At 38.9% G+C, this 12,820-nt stretch overlaps 1 protein-coding gene across 1 annotated transcript; it reads right to left on the bottom strand.

Annotated features, from left to right (window-relative positions):
- Nucleotides 1–9,499: 9,499 nt before the first annotated feature.
- On the bottom strand, nt 9,500–12,493 carry LOC112172456 (G-type lectin S-receptor-like serine/threonine-protein kinase At1g34300). Its single transcript, XM_024309806.2, has one exon. The coding sequence runs from the start codon at nt 12,293–12,295 to the stop codon at nt 9,797–9,799; it is 2,499 nt and encodes an 832-aa protein (XP_024165574.1). The 5' UTR covers nt 12,296–12,493; the 3' UTR covers nt 9,500–9,796.
- Between the last annotated feature and the right edge of the window lie 327 nt (nt 12,494–12,820).

The following is a 12,820-nucleotide window of genomic DNA, read 5'->3' on the forward strand; positions in this document are numbered from 1 at the left end:
GGTGTTGGACGATAAAGTCTTCGGGTTACACAAAGAGCTCTTCATATTGACTGAGAATGTCACTGATCTTTTAGAAATGAAGAAGATTGGCCAAGGAGTGATAGCAGCATACATGGCGTAAGAACATTCTTACTCAACACCCAAACTTTGATTTTAAATGTCCAAAGTTTCAGCAATTTAATTAGTCTATTTTGACACAGGCACCTACATGAAACTCTTACTGAGAGAGATGAGTTGGACACCTTTGCATTCATTGATCCTGCAGCCACATATAATTGTGAGAGATCGGGATTTGGTCCTTACTTAGTGGATCGGTTGAAAGAGGGAAAGGCTGATAGTATATTCTTTATGCCCTACAATCCGGGGTAAGTATTCTTTTTATACTTTTAGTGGTCAGCTGCATTCTGCTTGGTTAGTTGCATCATGTGGGCTATGAAATAATGTAGGGAACATTGGATTTTGACAATCATTTGGGAGGATGAAGTCTACATCTTAGACCCTTTGCCAAAACCGGTCCATTACACGGCATGGGAAACTGCAGTGATGAAGTAAGCAATGTTATGCTTCTTCATTTTAATTTATTTTTCACCAAGTAACATTTCTGCTGAAACTTGACACACTTGGTGGTGCATGCAGTGCGGTTAAAAGTTACAATGCTGAAAAGGGGAGGGCTAACAAAGTGCCTAAATTAAGACTACTCCCGGTAAGCATTGTATATGTGGTTGATTGAGTTATAATATTTGATTTAGAGTGATAAAGTCTTTCGAATTTAATAACGTGAATAAATAGGGCGTAGCTAAACAACCGGGAAGAATTGAGTGTGGCTACTATGTTATGCAGTACATGAAGGATATTATTAATGATGACACACTTTCCTTTTCGACCAAGGTATACGTATTAGGAATTAACAGAAACTTTGGTTTAAATATTAGCGCATTTCATTATGACTTACATTGATATATGTTTGTTGTGTGTGTGTGTGTGTATATATATATATATATATATATATTTGTAGTGGGCGGTAAAGACTCGGAAAGAATATACCCAACAACAACTTGACGAGGTGCGCATGGAGGTGGCCGACTACTTGCAGACCTTGTTGTAGAATCTGACTAGGATGGGGATTTTGAGTAAGGCTAGATAGCTTTTGGTTCACTTTGACTACTTACAGACCTTGTTGTAGATTCTGACTAGGATGAGGATTTTGAGTAAGGCTAGATAGCTTTTGGTTCACTTTTTTTGTAGTAGATGAAGTGAATGCAGCAATTATGAACAAAATTACTATATATAGGCATTGTTAGGCTAGCCTTGTAGTAGGTTAATTGGGGTTTTGTTTTGCCTATTTTGTGAACTGTCAATGATGATGATTTTGGACAAAATACCCCAATATATATTGAAATCACTTTGGTCAACTGTGGATAATGCAATATTGTATAGCAGCAACTACATATTTTGTGGACATCAATCCTCTTATTTCAAACTGATGTCTATGTATAAAGTTTAAATCAGTTATAGCTATAAGAACTGATGTCCAGTAAGAGAGATACATCAGTTCCAAAATCAAAATCGATGTCCCATTAACCACAGGAAATCGAATTATTATGTTGGAATCGATGTGCCATAAGCTACTGCACATCGTCTTTTAGACAAAGATCGATGTCCAATATAAGTATTGCCATCAATGAGGACAAGAAAACCGATGTTATGAAAATATATGGACATCGTTTTTTTTTAGTGATTCGATATATTACATAGCATTAGACATCGTTCTTTTACTGGAATCGATGTAGTATAAGATGATTAACATCGTTTTTTCCCTAGAATCTGATGTTAATGTAAGTAAATAAATCGGTTCATATAATATTCAACTGTGTATATTGAATTAGGAATGGTAGGATATGAGGCAAATTACACGTCTAAATCATGAACAACAAGAAATGTTCATGGTAACTGATGTGTGAAACAATATCAGTCATCGTTTTTAAGTAAATAACGATGTTAAAATGTACAGTTGGGCTGTAGGAACTATATTTCTATAAGCATTAAAGGCAAAAATATGAGGGTTTAACAATATATAAACATACAAATTTGTCAGAATTTAAACGTATTTACATCGATTTATAATAAAGAACCGATGTATATAATTATACCAGACATTAGCTAAAAACCAATGTCTGCATTTTCCGGATCTTTCTCATCACCCACTAAGACATCGGTCGGAATTCTTTTTCTCATCGATTTTTGGCCGATGTCTGAGGCCATAATTCTAGTAGTGGGGAGTGTTAAAGGAAAATCACATTATGTGCCTTCGTCATTATGTGCTTTCGTCAAAGTAACTCATGAAGAGAGAATCAAGAAATTGCATTCACATCACAATCAGCATTTACTATCATTATCGTAGTCGATGTTAATTGATGTTTCCGTTGTAATTCTATCCCTATATAAAGGGACTATGAAATGAAATGAGTAGACCAATTCCAATCCCATTATACTTTTATAGATTTTACATATTATATATGATAAAGGCAATTAGTTTGATAACCTTGCTCATATCTCTTATGTTATAATTTTTTCTTTCAAAAACAGATTCTCTCTCCATAATTCACCTACTAAAGCATATATGCTGGAATTTGCATCTTGTATTTCTGTTAAGGATAATAATTGTTTACTTGCCCCTATTAAAATATATATAAAAGAGTAAACTGAAATGACTGGAGGAGGAAGAATTGCTCGCATTGATTCGATTAGACTACGAGGAGAAAAGTTTTCAATTCTTCTTCCACAGTTGGAATTGAAGCAACTCAAGGACAAGGGTAACATAAGGGTGAAGCGGCTGTCATTTTCCAACCGGTTGTGCAACCAAAGGTGGCCAAAGGAGTGAGAAAATATTGGGTTGGGCACTTGGAATGGTATAGGCCAGAAGGATTGTGTTTTCTGAAAATTCCGGTAGAAAAGGGAAAGTTTCCGTTTTGGGAAACTTTCTTATATAGGAGTTTCCCTAAACAGTAACCTAGCTTCTTTAGACCATAAATCCTTTGTACGAACTCCGATTTTGATGTTCTTCATGTCAATGTACTTGGTTTAAAGTGCTTTAAGACTTCCATGCATGAAGAAAGATTTCAAAAATGTATCGAAGGAAAAGGTCATTTCTAGGGCCCCTAAATTTTATAAACAAGACTGGCAAACGGTAAATCTAGGAGCCCCTGGCATAACAACCTTCCCTTCTTATAAAAATTATGCCCTCGAAACTTTGTACTTGTCAACTAAAGAGATGCGGGTACATATTCTTCTAAGAACATTTATCGAAGCAGAGAATGCATACCAATCTTACAGAAAATGTGAATGGAGTAATGACTAGGAATGCAAGTCTATCAAGATAAAAGGAAGCATCACCATCCAGAAAGTCAACAGCTAAACTTTTCTCACTCTCAAGCTAAGCTTTTGAATGCAACGTGGAAGTAAAATCTTCCCCCTGAAGTGAAAATTTTTAGTTGGATTTTGATTCGTGGAAGAATAAAAAGTAGTGACTGAATATCTAATTACAATTCTAATATTTCTCCTCTTTGTCTTTTTTGTGGTTCTCAGCATGAAAAATCAATCATATGTTTATGCATTGTTCTTTTACTAGGTGAGTTTGGAATCTTTTACTAGACTAGCCTAATCCTCTACATTTGGACAATTCTTTTATTGCTTGGTTAGATTATATATCTACGAATGTTTCTAAAGACAATCTTGATGATATCTTTGCTCGGATTTTATTATTGTCATGGTCTATTTGTCATTTTAGAAACAAATTGGTTTTTAGGATCTTCTTTCTACCCCAACTCAAACCATTTATGGGGCTTCTTTAATGGTAACAAGCTTCTGTTAAGCCAATACTTCTTTTCCTAAAACAAAACTTTTGAGATATGAAAAGGTCAAGTGAAATCCTCCTGATCAAACTTTGGCTTAGTTTGAGATTGATTCCTGAGGTGCTTTTGGGCCAAGAGTGTGGTGTTTGGTAAAATTTCTTAAAACTGCTTTTGGTCCAAATAGCTTCTCTATAAAGCAGATTTTGAGAAGCTACCAATTTGTAGCTTTTGGAGCTGCTTTGGGAAAACACGGAGCAACAGTAAGAGGAGTTTAATGAAATATGTCAAACTACCAGTTTTGTCCTCCTCTTTTTCTAAAAATGACATTGAAACAGATAGGATTTAAATTCTCCATCGCGAGGCAGACACTACATCTCCTCCTTCCTCTTCTTCGGTGTCTGGTTCTCCCTCGTATTCTCTCAGATTGCCTTCTTCTTCAACTGGTCGCTGTTGACCTCCTTCAATTCGTGGATTTTCGCCAACCTCACCGCAGAGGAATTCCACATCTCCTCCTTCCTCTTCTTCGGTGCCGTTCTCCCTCGTCTTCTCTCAGATCGTCTTCTTCAGCTCTCGCTGGTGACCTTCTTCAATTCGTGGATTCTCGCCTCCTTCCTCTGCGCCGAGACCAGTTTCTTGATCGGCATTTGGGTCTTCCTCTAGTTCAAGTGGAGATTACATTATCATTCTTTAACGGTCAAAAAGATTAGGAATATACCACTACTGGGGTCTTCTGGGTTATGCTTCTTCTTTGCAGATAGAATCAAACGGAACCCAATTTCTCTGATTCCTCCATAACTGCACAAAAAGGAGTAAGGTATGTGAGCTTTATTCAGTCAGATTTCCAAAACCCAAAGTCTGCTTGACTGCTTCTGTTTACTTTTTATTTCGAGAAATTGATCAGATTTCATTGAATTGTTATATAGGAGAATTCTTGTACATCTCAACATTCGATAATTCAATTCTTGTATAATAGTAAAACATAATATGCATATTGAAGGGTTTAAAGTAAATTTTTATTTGGTCCAACCAAGGGTAGAAAGAATAATACATGAGAAATTTTTTTATTTGGTATGGTTACATAATCAAAAAACAAAATTATGTATTTTAGTAGCATATCTTAGCATGTATACCCATTTTGGTAATTATATCCAGCCAAAGTATTTTTGCCTTGCAACTTACCAAACACCTAGAAATTGCTTTTTGTTCTCACAGCACTTTTAAAAACAGTTTACCAAACACCTCAACTGCTTCTTCTCACAACAAGTTCAGAAGTGCTTCCTCTCACAGCAAGTTCGGAAGTGCTTCTTCTCATAGCACAACAATCTTAGCCTCTGTTAGAAAGAATGATATGGCTACCTCTGGCTTAGTTATCAAAAATGAAGATAGCAATCCTTTGTTTACTGCTTCTAATAGATTAGGTTATTCTGAAGTCCTGGTTGCTGAAGTTACAGCTTTGCATGATGGTCACCAGGCTGTTTCCTTCGATGAACATTCAAAATATTGGTTAAAAGAGATTAGAAGATCCTCATTAATAGTATCTTGGGAAAAATTGATGTTCCTTGGCGAATAAAATTCCTAGTTAATGACATAAAATTGTTATCTAACCAGTTTGAGTTCATTCGGATTTCGTCATATATTTCGATAGGCTAGCTAACTTTGTTGCTAATAAGCTAGTAAATTTAGATCATGAGGGCAGAGCAGATTATGTTTGGCTTAACTACCTCCCCCTTTTTGTATTCCCATTGTCTATTTAGATAGAATGTTTCTATTCATACCTTCAAAATTAATATTTGGACTTTTTTTTTTTTCAAGTGATATTTAATTTTATCAGTTCATATAAAATGACCAATAAAGACATGAATGAAGGGAAAATAAACATTTTCCTCTACTTGTTTGACAAACAACCCAACGGACATGTATCATAAGACTCTTAAGTTTTGAATCTCAATAGATATCATCTTTTTCTCAAGTGATAGTATCATCGGAGTTGAAGAGTGTTCTTAATTTTCCATCACACGTTTTTAATAAAAAAAAATCTACCATTACTTTTGTAAGGTATCTAATCATATTGCGATATTAATACAAATTCCAAAACTCCAAAAGGCTCTCTGATATTGGTTGAATGCATGCAGAGTCTAGTGTTCACACGATATCATATCTCAATTGCAGATATTTTCTTTTAATGTCAAAAGCATTTGATCTGCCATAGAACACAACTTAAATAGGACAAATTATTTCAAAGTTCTTAACGATTAAGATGGAGCCCTACTTCAACTGAGAGAAAAAGAAAGAGGAATGTTAAACGCATATCATGTTACTTCCTAATGACCTTCCGATGTTGCTCTTTTGGATGGTATCGATTTGGGTAAAATATGATAGCGAATATGTGAAATCTAGAGGGAGCAATTTTGTGACCAACACTTTTATTCCAAATAAGTGGCAACAGTTGTGGAAGAACCTATTCTTCTACTAGCGCTAGCAACCACCAATATTTGTATAATAGCTTTGATGAACTCCTTTTTGAACCACCTGTAGAAGAAGAGTGAAGATAATTAAAGAATGCGAAAATTTTGCAAACGGTACACTAAGTAAATGTCACTAATAATTTTTATACATAAAGTTTCAAACAAACATTTTGGTACACGAAATCTAAAATCCGACCCACTATCTGTACACGTCGTCAATGACGCTGTTAATTTGAGGGGTAATATGGTATCTTCAGATTTTTACTCTGAGCACCCAACTTTCTCCTATCTGGGCACCCAGCTCTCTCTCTCTCTCTCTCTCTCTCTCTCTCTCTCTCTCTCTCTCTCTCTCTCTCTCTCTCTCTCTCTCTCTCTCTCTCTCTCTCTCTCTCTCTCTCTCTCTCTCTCTCTATAGGCACCCATCTCTCTTCCCCCCTCCAATCCTGATCAAGGACCAAAATATCGAGTTTCGAGGAGATATCGATGGTCCCGAAAACGGAAATTTCGAGGATATATCGATTTCGATAAAAAATCAAGAAAAATAATGGAAATTTGAAGAAAAATATGGAAATTTTAAGTGAAACTTTGGATATGTTTGTTTTATCAGTTGTCTACTATATATGAAAGAAAACCTTGAATAAACATTGTTATATAGTAATTTGTTATAATTTAACATAAAACGGTCATTGCTGAATCGTCGACAACTCAGAAATTTTTTGAAATAAACATCTAATTTTTTTTTGATGGCTGGAAACCCAATGGGAGGCTAGGCCATCACGCCTTATATACATTCTTTATACATATCATACATTACACCTTGAATTACATGAGTAACTTAGAACCACGTAGAAGACCTATGAGGTACAAAATCTTCACTATCTTCATCATCTCTATATGTAGAGTCTTGAGTGTATTGTGAAGAATAGTCATTAAATGATACCTCCCCTCTGTAGTTTTGCATGTATTGACTTACATGCCAACCATATGGGTCCGGGGGGATTGGCTGCGGGTTTTGGTGCTGGTAGTTATAGTAGGGATCATGCATTGCTTGACTTTGGCCATAACCATAATCATTTGAAGATTGTCCTTCAGATTGTGTCCATGAGTTGTCACTTGATTGCATCACATAAGGCGTCATGTATGCTGGCTAAGGCATTGCCAAGTTTTGCCCATAAGAGTAAGGTTCATAATTGCTTCCTTCCACACCAAATGAGTCAAAAGTGGGAGATAAAGAATCATCTTCATGCCTTGACATGCTTCCTTGACCTCTTTCCATTGGTGTATAGTGTTTTCCTATAGCACCAATACCCGATCCTGCTCTCCTACTCCCATGATCTTCATTTTGTGTTGCATGTGTGAAGTTTGGAGAGAAATCATGAGAAAGGAGAAATCATGAGAAATTTCGGAAGTTTCGGAAATATCGCTAATTTCGGCGATATATCGGATATATCAGAAAATTTCCAAAATTTCGTCCGAAAGTTGCTTGGTATGTTACGGATATATCGGACCCTAAAAAAAACGAAATTTTCGACGAAATTTCACCGAAATTTTCGATTTTTCAGTCCTTGATCCTGATCACCTCTGCAATTCCAACCATTACCATCAATCCACAGCTTTTCACCTCTGCTGAATCAACAACCATTACCATAATTCTCCCAATCCCGCTCCAATTGAAGCTCAGATCCAACAAAAAAATCCAAATTCGAAGCCACCATTTGGGTTTCAAGCTCTACGAGCTCACAACGCCCTGAAGAATCTCGGCTGAACCCTCTAATCCCAATCCCGGTGTTCTTCAACAACAACAACAATAACACCAATTCCGGGGTCTCACCGCCTCTTCCGCCCTCCCAGACCTGAACCCGACTTGCTTCGCCACCAAGCCGACTTGTCCCTAAAGTCGGATCATATGTTCCTGGGATATACAAATTCCCAAACTTTAGGAGAGTTGCCCTGTGAACACAAATACACGGAGCCCAGATTTAGGATAGTGGTAGGAGACTTTGCATCCATCCCAGTTGATTCAATGAAATTGGAAGATTGTTTCGATCAGAAGTTGCGGGGTTAAGTTATTCCATATGAATCCACCATTCTCTATGGACCTCAACTGCAATTTGGAAAATAGAGAAACAGAGATAAGGAGTAAGAGAGAAACACTAGAGAGACGGAAAGACTAAAAGAGAAAATGGGGATGGAGGTGCAAGAAGAGGGGAGTGAGGGCTCAGGAGGGCCCATATGTTGTTGCTTCTCATTGAGTGGGTGCACTATTTCGTTAGGAAAGAGACAGAGAAAGAGAAAGGGAGGCAGAGGGTGTCGTCGGAGCCACATGTTTAGAGTCTGAGGAAGCGGATGTCTCAAGGGAAGGGAGACTCCTCACCATTACAACTTTTCAATTGATTATTCTCTGTCTTTTCAATTGGACGGTGGAGGAGATGCAGTGTTCGTCGAGGTGCTTTCTGGGTTTGGGTATGTGGAAAGAAAGAGAGAGAGTCAGAGAGAGGAGATCCGTTTTTTTTTTTGACAAAAAATAAGTCAGAGTGAGAGAGTACTAAATTACTCTTTGGTAAATGAGTTATTATATAAGAATTAACGGCATAATTAACGTCATGTACGGATAGTGGGTCGGACTTTAGATTTCGTGTATCAAAATGCTCGGTTTGAAATTTTACGTATAAAAATTATTAGTGACCTTTATTTGGTGTACTGTTTGCAACATTTTCCCTTAAAGAACTGTATTCAAAGATCAATTGCAACTTGCAAGCAGCTACCTTGGTACCTTATTCAGAACCCTAGGAATTATGGGCCGAGTGCATTTTGGAAAAATTATAGGAGTTAGCATATTGTTTATTTTGTACTTTTTTTTTAGTATCATAAAAATAAAAATAAAATAAAATACAGTTTTTCATTGTACCAGACTCTTAGACAAATAAACAGGGAACAAAAAAAAAAAACCAAAATCTTGCCCGCAATAAAACACACAAAACCATAAAACAAAAACAAACCGACATGTACAGAAAGAAAGAAGAATATAAGTCATAACATCGTCGATATTTCCAGTATATAAGCCGAGACATCATCATCTTACCGGCAAATCCATCTCCTTCAATCCACTAATCCAGCACTTCCATCAGTGTAATCCATCATATACTCAAGGGAAGCAAGTAGGACATGCAGATTCTACGAGAATAATAGGGGAATTAAGGTTTGTAAGAATGATAACAACGAAAATCAGTTTCACTCATTGTGCATAATTACATATTTCTTGACCGAGCTCAATCTGATCTTCTACAAATGTAATTAGTGTAAAAGAAATTTGGACACACCGCTGTACTATAGTTATAAACAATTTTTACAAGACAGCACGTGAAAAATCACGCCTTATTCATAGATGGGGGAACACAGTACAATCTGTCTTTGCTGCTGTACTGAAATGGATTCAAATCCAAAAATGGTTCTTGTATGCAGATCACGTAGAAATGAGATTCAACTCAGGTCTGACTGTATAAGGGATGCAGTCGCTGTCTCCATGTCCCTAGCTGGTGCAGAAGGCGATACTTCTGAAATTTGAAATGATGAAAATGAGGAGGGGGCTACAAGACTAGTGCTGGTTCCACTAACAGGCCTTTCAATTATAGGCCCTTCAATGATAGCCCTTGGAGATGGGGGTTTCCCCATCTCTGTAATTCCTTCCAGCATTTGTACAACTTTTCCCATCATTGGCCTATGAGATGGCTGCTCTTGTATGCACCAGAATGTCACCTGAATTGCTCTCATCACTTGATCCATATCAACATCTTGGTCAGCCAGCCTTTTATCAATGATTCCCTTGATATTACCCTTCTCAAATTCGTCAAAGGCCCATATGGAGAACTTTCTCCTATCTGTCTCTTCAGAAACTTCAAAATTCCTTCTCCCACTAACTATCTCTAACAGAACCATACCATAACTATAAATATCAGATTTGGAAGTTATTGGCAGATTTGCCAACCATTCTGGTGCCAAATAACCTCTAGTCCCTCTAACACTGGTCAAAGTTCGGTACCTGTGGTCCTTTGGACTAACAAGCTTAGCGAGGCCAAAATCAGATACTTTGGAATTGTAATTCTCATCCAAGAGAATGTTCTCTGGTTTTATATCACAATGCACAATGCAGTCTCGGCACTCCTCGTGAAGGTATGTGATCCCCCTTGCAGTGCCAAGGGCAATCTTGAATCGATTCTCCCAACTTAAGAATTTTCCTGACTGCTCTTCTGTGGCAAAAAGGAAATCATCAAGGGACCCATTTTTCATGAACTCATATACTAAAAGCCTATGACGGCCCTCAGAGCAGAAACCAATCAGCCTTACTAGATTTAAATGATGGGTGCTACTAATTGTTGCAACCTCCATCCTAAACTGCTTTTCTCCTTGCTCAATCCCCTCGAGTTGCTTCACTGCAACAACAGTTCTATTAGCAAGAATGCCCTTATAAACAGCTCCAAATCCTCCGGCTCCAAGCTTCTCCTTGAATCCCTTGGTAGAGCGCTGGAGTTCTTTGTACGAAAACTGAACTGGCGCACCAGAAGCATACTCAAGAAGAGCATACTGAGCAGACAATGCACCAAAGCTTGGACTGTTCCTGCAAAACCACCACCACAGACCACCCTCCAGTGCCATCAAACCCAAAAGAGAAGCGACAACCACAAGAACCACTATCCAAGCCCTCATCTTCCAATCCTTTTTCTTGACAGCACTATCCAACGAAGAGGGCGGATTTGGAATCACCGGTCCACAAACCTTGATATATGAACTGCTAGTCAAAGCTGGAGTGTGATACCCGCTGAGAAAACCGGGTGTCTTGTAGTAACAGAGCCCTGTGCCATCAGACAAAGATGTTGAAGCATCACAAGGATCATTAACAAGACAGTTTAACCTACAGGCTGATATACCCACAAAGAAAATCTGTGAATCCGTCTCAGGAGGGTAGGTCAAGAACCTAGTATGATCCAAATCCAACATAGTCACACTCTGAGGACAGTCCTTAATCTCCATCTTCCTCCTACACCCTTGCCTGCTATCTTTGGGATCAACTGGCTCGAAATTAAGAGAAGGGCAGCCGCATATGGGATTGGAATCATTATAACTGCAAATTCCCATGTTCCCACAGTAGCCAAACACCTGACACTGATCAGTAACAGCTGCCCATCTCTCAATTTTATCCCCGCTACCTTTACTAGAGCTATAAATCCTCACATTCCCATCACTCTCTAACTTCAAGAACCTCAAAATATCACCAGCCTCAGCATAATCATTACTATAAGCAACAATAGCAGCAGTGGGCAACTTTGGATCAGCAATGGTCAGAATACCAATAGGCTGCAATCCTAAAGTGGGTGAAGTCAAATTGGGGGTGTTGTTAGTAACAGACGAGTTCAACCCTTGATTCCAATACACAATACTATCGTTCCACAACAGAGTCAGATTCCCATTCTTGACTAGCTTAAACGAGTACATACCAGATCGCAAAACCTTACCCACAGTGAAGTTCTGCGACGGCACGATCGTATCCGTCGGGTTGTCGAAGCTGGACCAGACCGCAGCACCGGTGCCGTTCCGGAGCACCAGGTTGCCGGAATCGTCGAGCTCAGCGGAGGAGACGCCGCGGCTGGCGGTGTCGGAGTCCCATATGGTTTTGTTGGAGCCGTCGACGAGGCGGAGGGCGCCGGATGAGAGGAAGTGGAGGGCCCCGGCGGAGTCAACGCTGCGGCCGGGAGACCAGATGGGGACGCCGCCGGAGTAGGTTATGGCGGCGGTGAAAGAAGGGGGTGAGGTGGCTGGGTCAGAGGGAATGAAGCCGAAAGAGAAGGAGCTGTCTGGGGAAGACCAGGTTTGGTTAGGATTAGAAGCAAGGAGAGAAGAGCCGGGTGAAATTGTGGCGGCCCAGATGGTTTGGGATAAAAGACAGAAGAGAGGGAGGAGCGCAAGCCGGAATTTGATCGGCATTTTGGGTGCTCCGGTGAAGTATGGAGAATGATGAAGCTCCGGTTTTGGTTTAAGGAGGGAGGGAGCGAGGGAGGGAGGGGAGACTTTGACTGAGAAATGGGAGGCCGTGACTGACTGACTGACTGGCTGGTGCTCAGGATATGAGGATGGGTCACTCTACGGCCTTGACCCGCATTAAAGAATGGACCATAGAACCGATATACCGCACGCATTTGAATGTGTCTTTCTTTGTCTCTGTTTTCTGTTTTCTTCCGAAGTTTCTCTCTGACTTTTAACTTTTCTAGAAAATCGTCTTTTTTGGTCTAGAAACTTATCTAAAAACAGAAGATTTTTTTTTTAATTGTAAAATTGAGCTGCTAAAAGCAAAAAATTGGAAAACTGAAATGGGTCTTGTAAAACCCAAAAACTTAGACGGCCCAATTAGTTTGGCAGAAGCCCATTACAGAACCAAACCAACCAAATAGTCGGTAACTGAAAATTCGGTTTGGGCATTGCTTGGCCTGGTAACGGTTTGGAGTTTGGGCT

This window comes from Rosa chinensis, chromosome 6, assembly GCF_002994745.2.
Source record: "Rosa chinensis cultivar Old Blush chromosome 6, RchiOBHm-V2, whole genome shotgun sequence".
Taxonomy (NCBI): Eukaryota; Viridiplantae; Streptophyta; class Magnoliopsida; order Rosales; family Rosaceae; genus Rosa; species Rosa chinensis.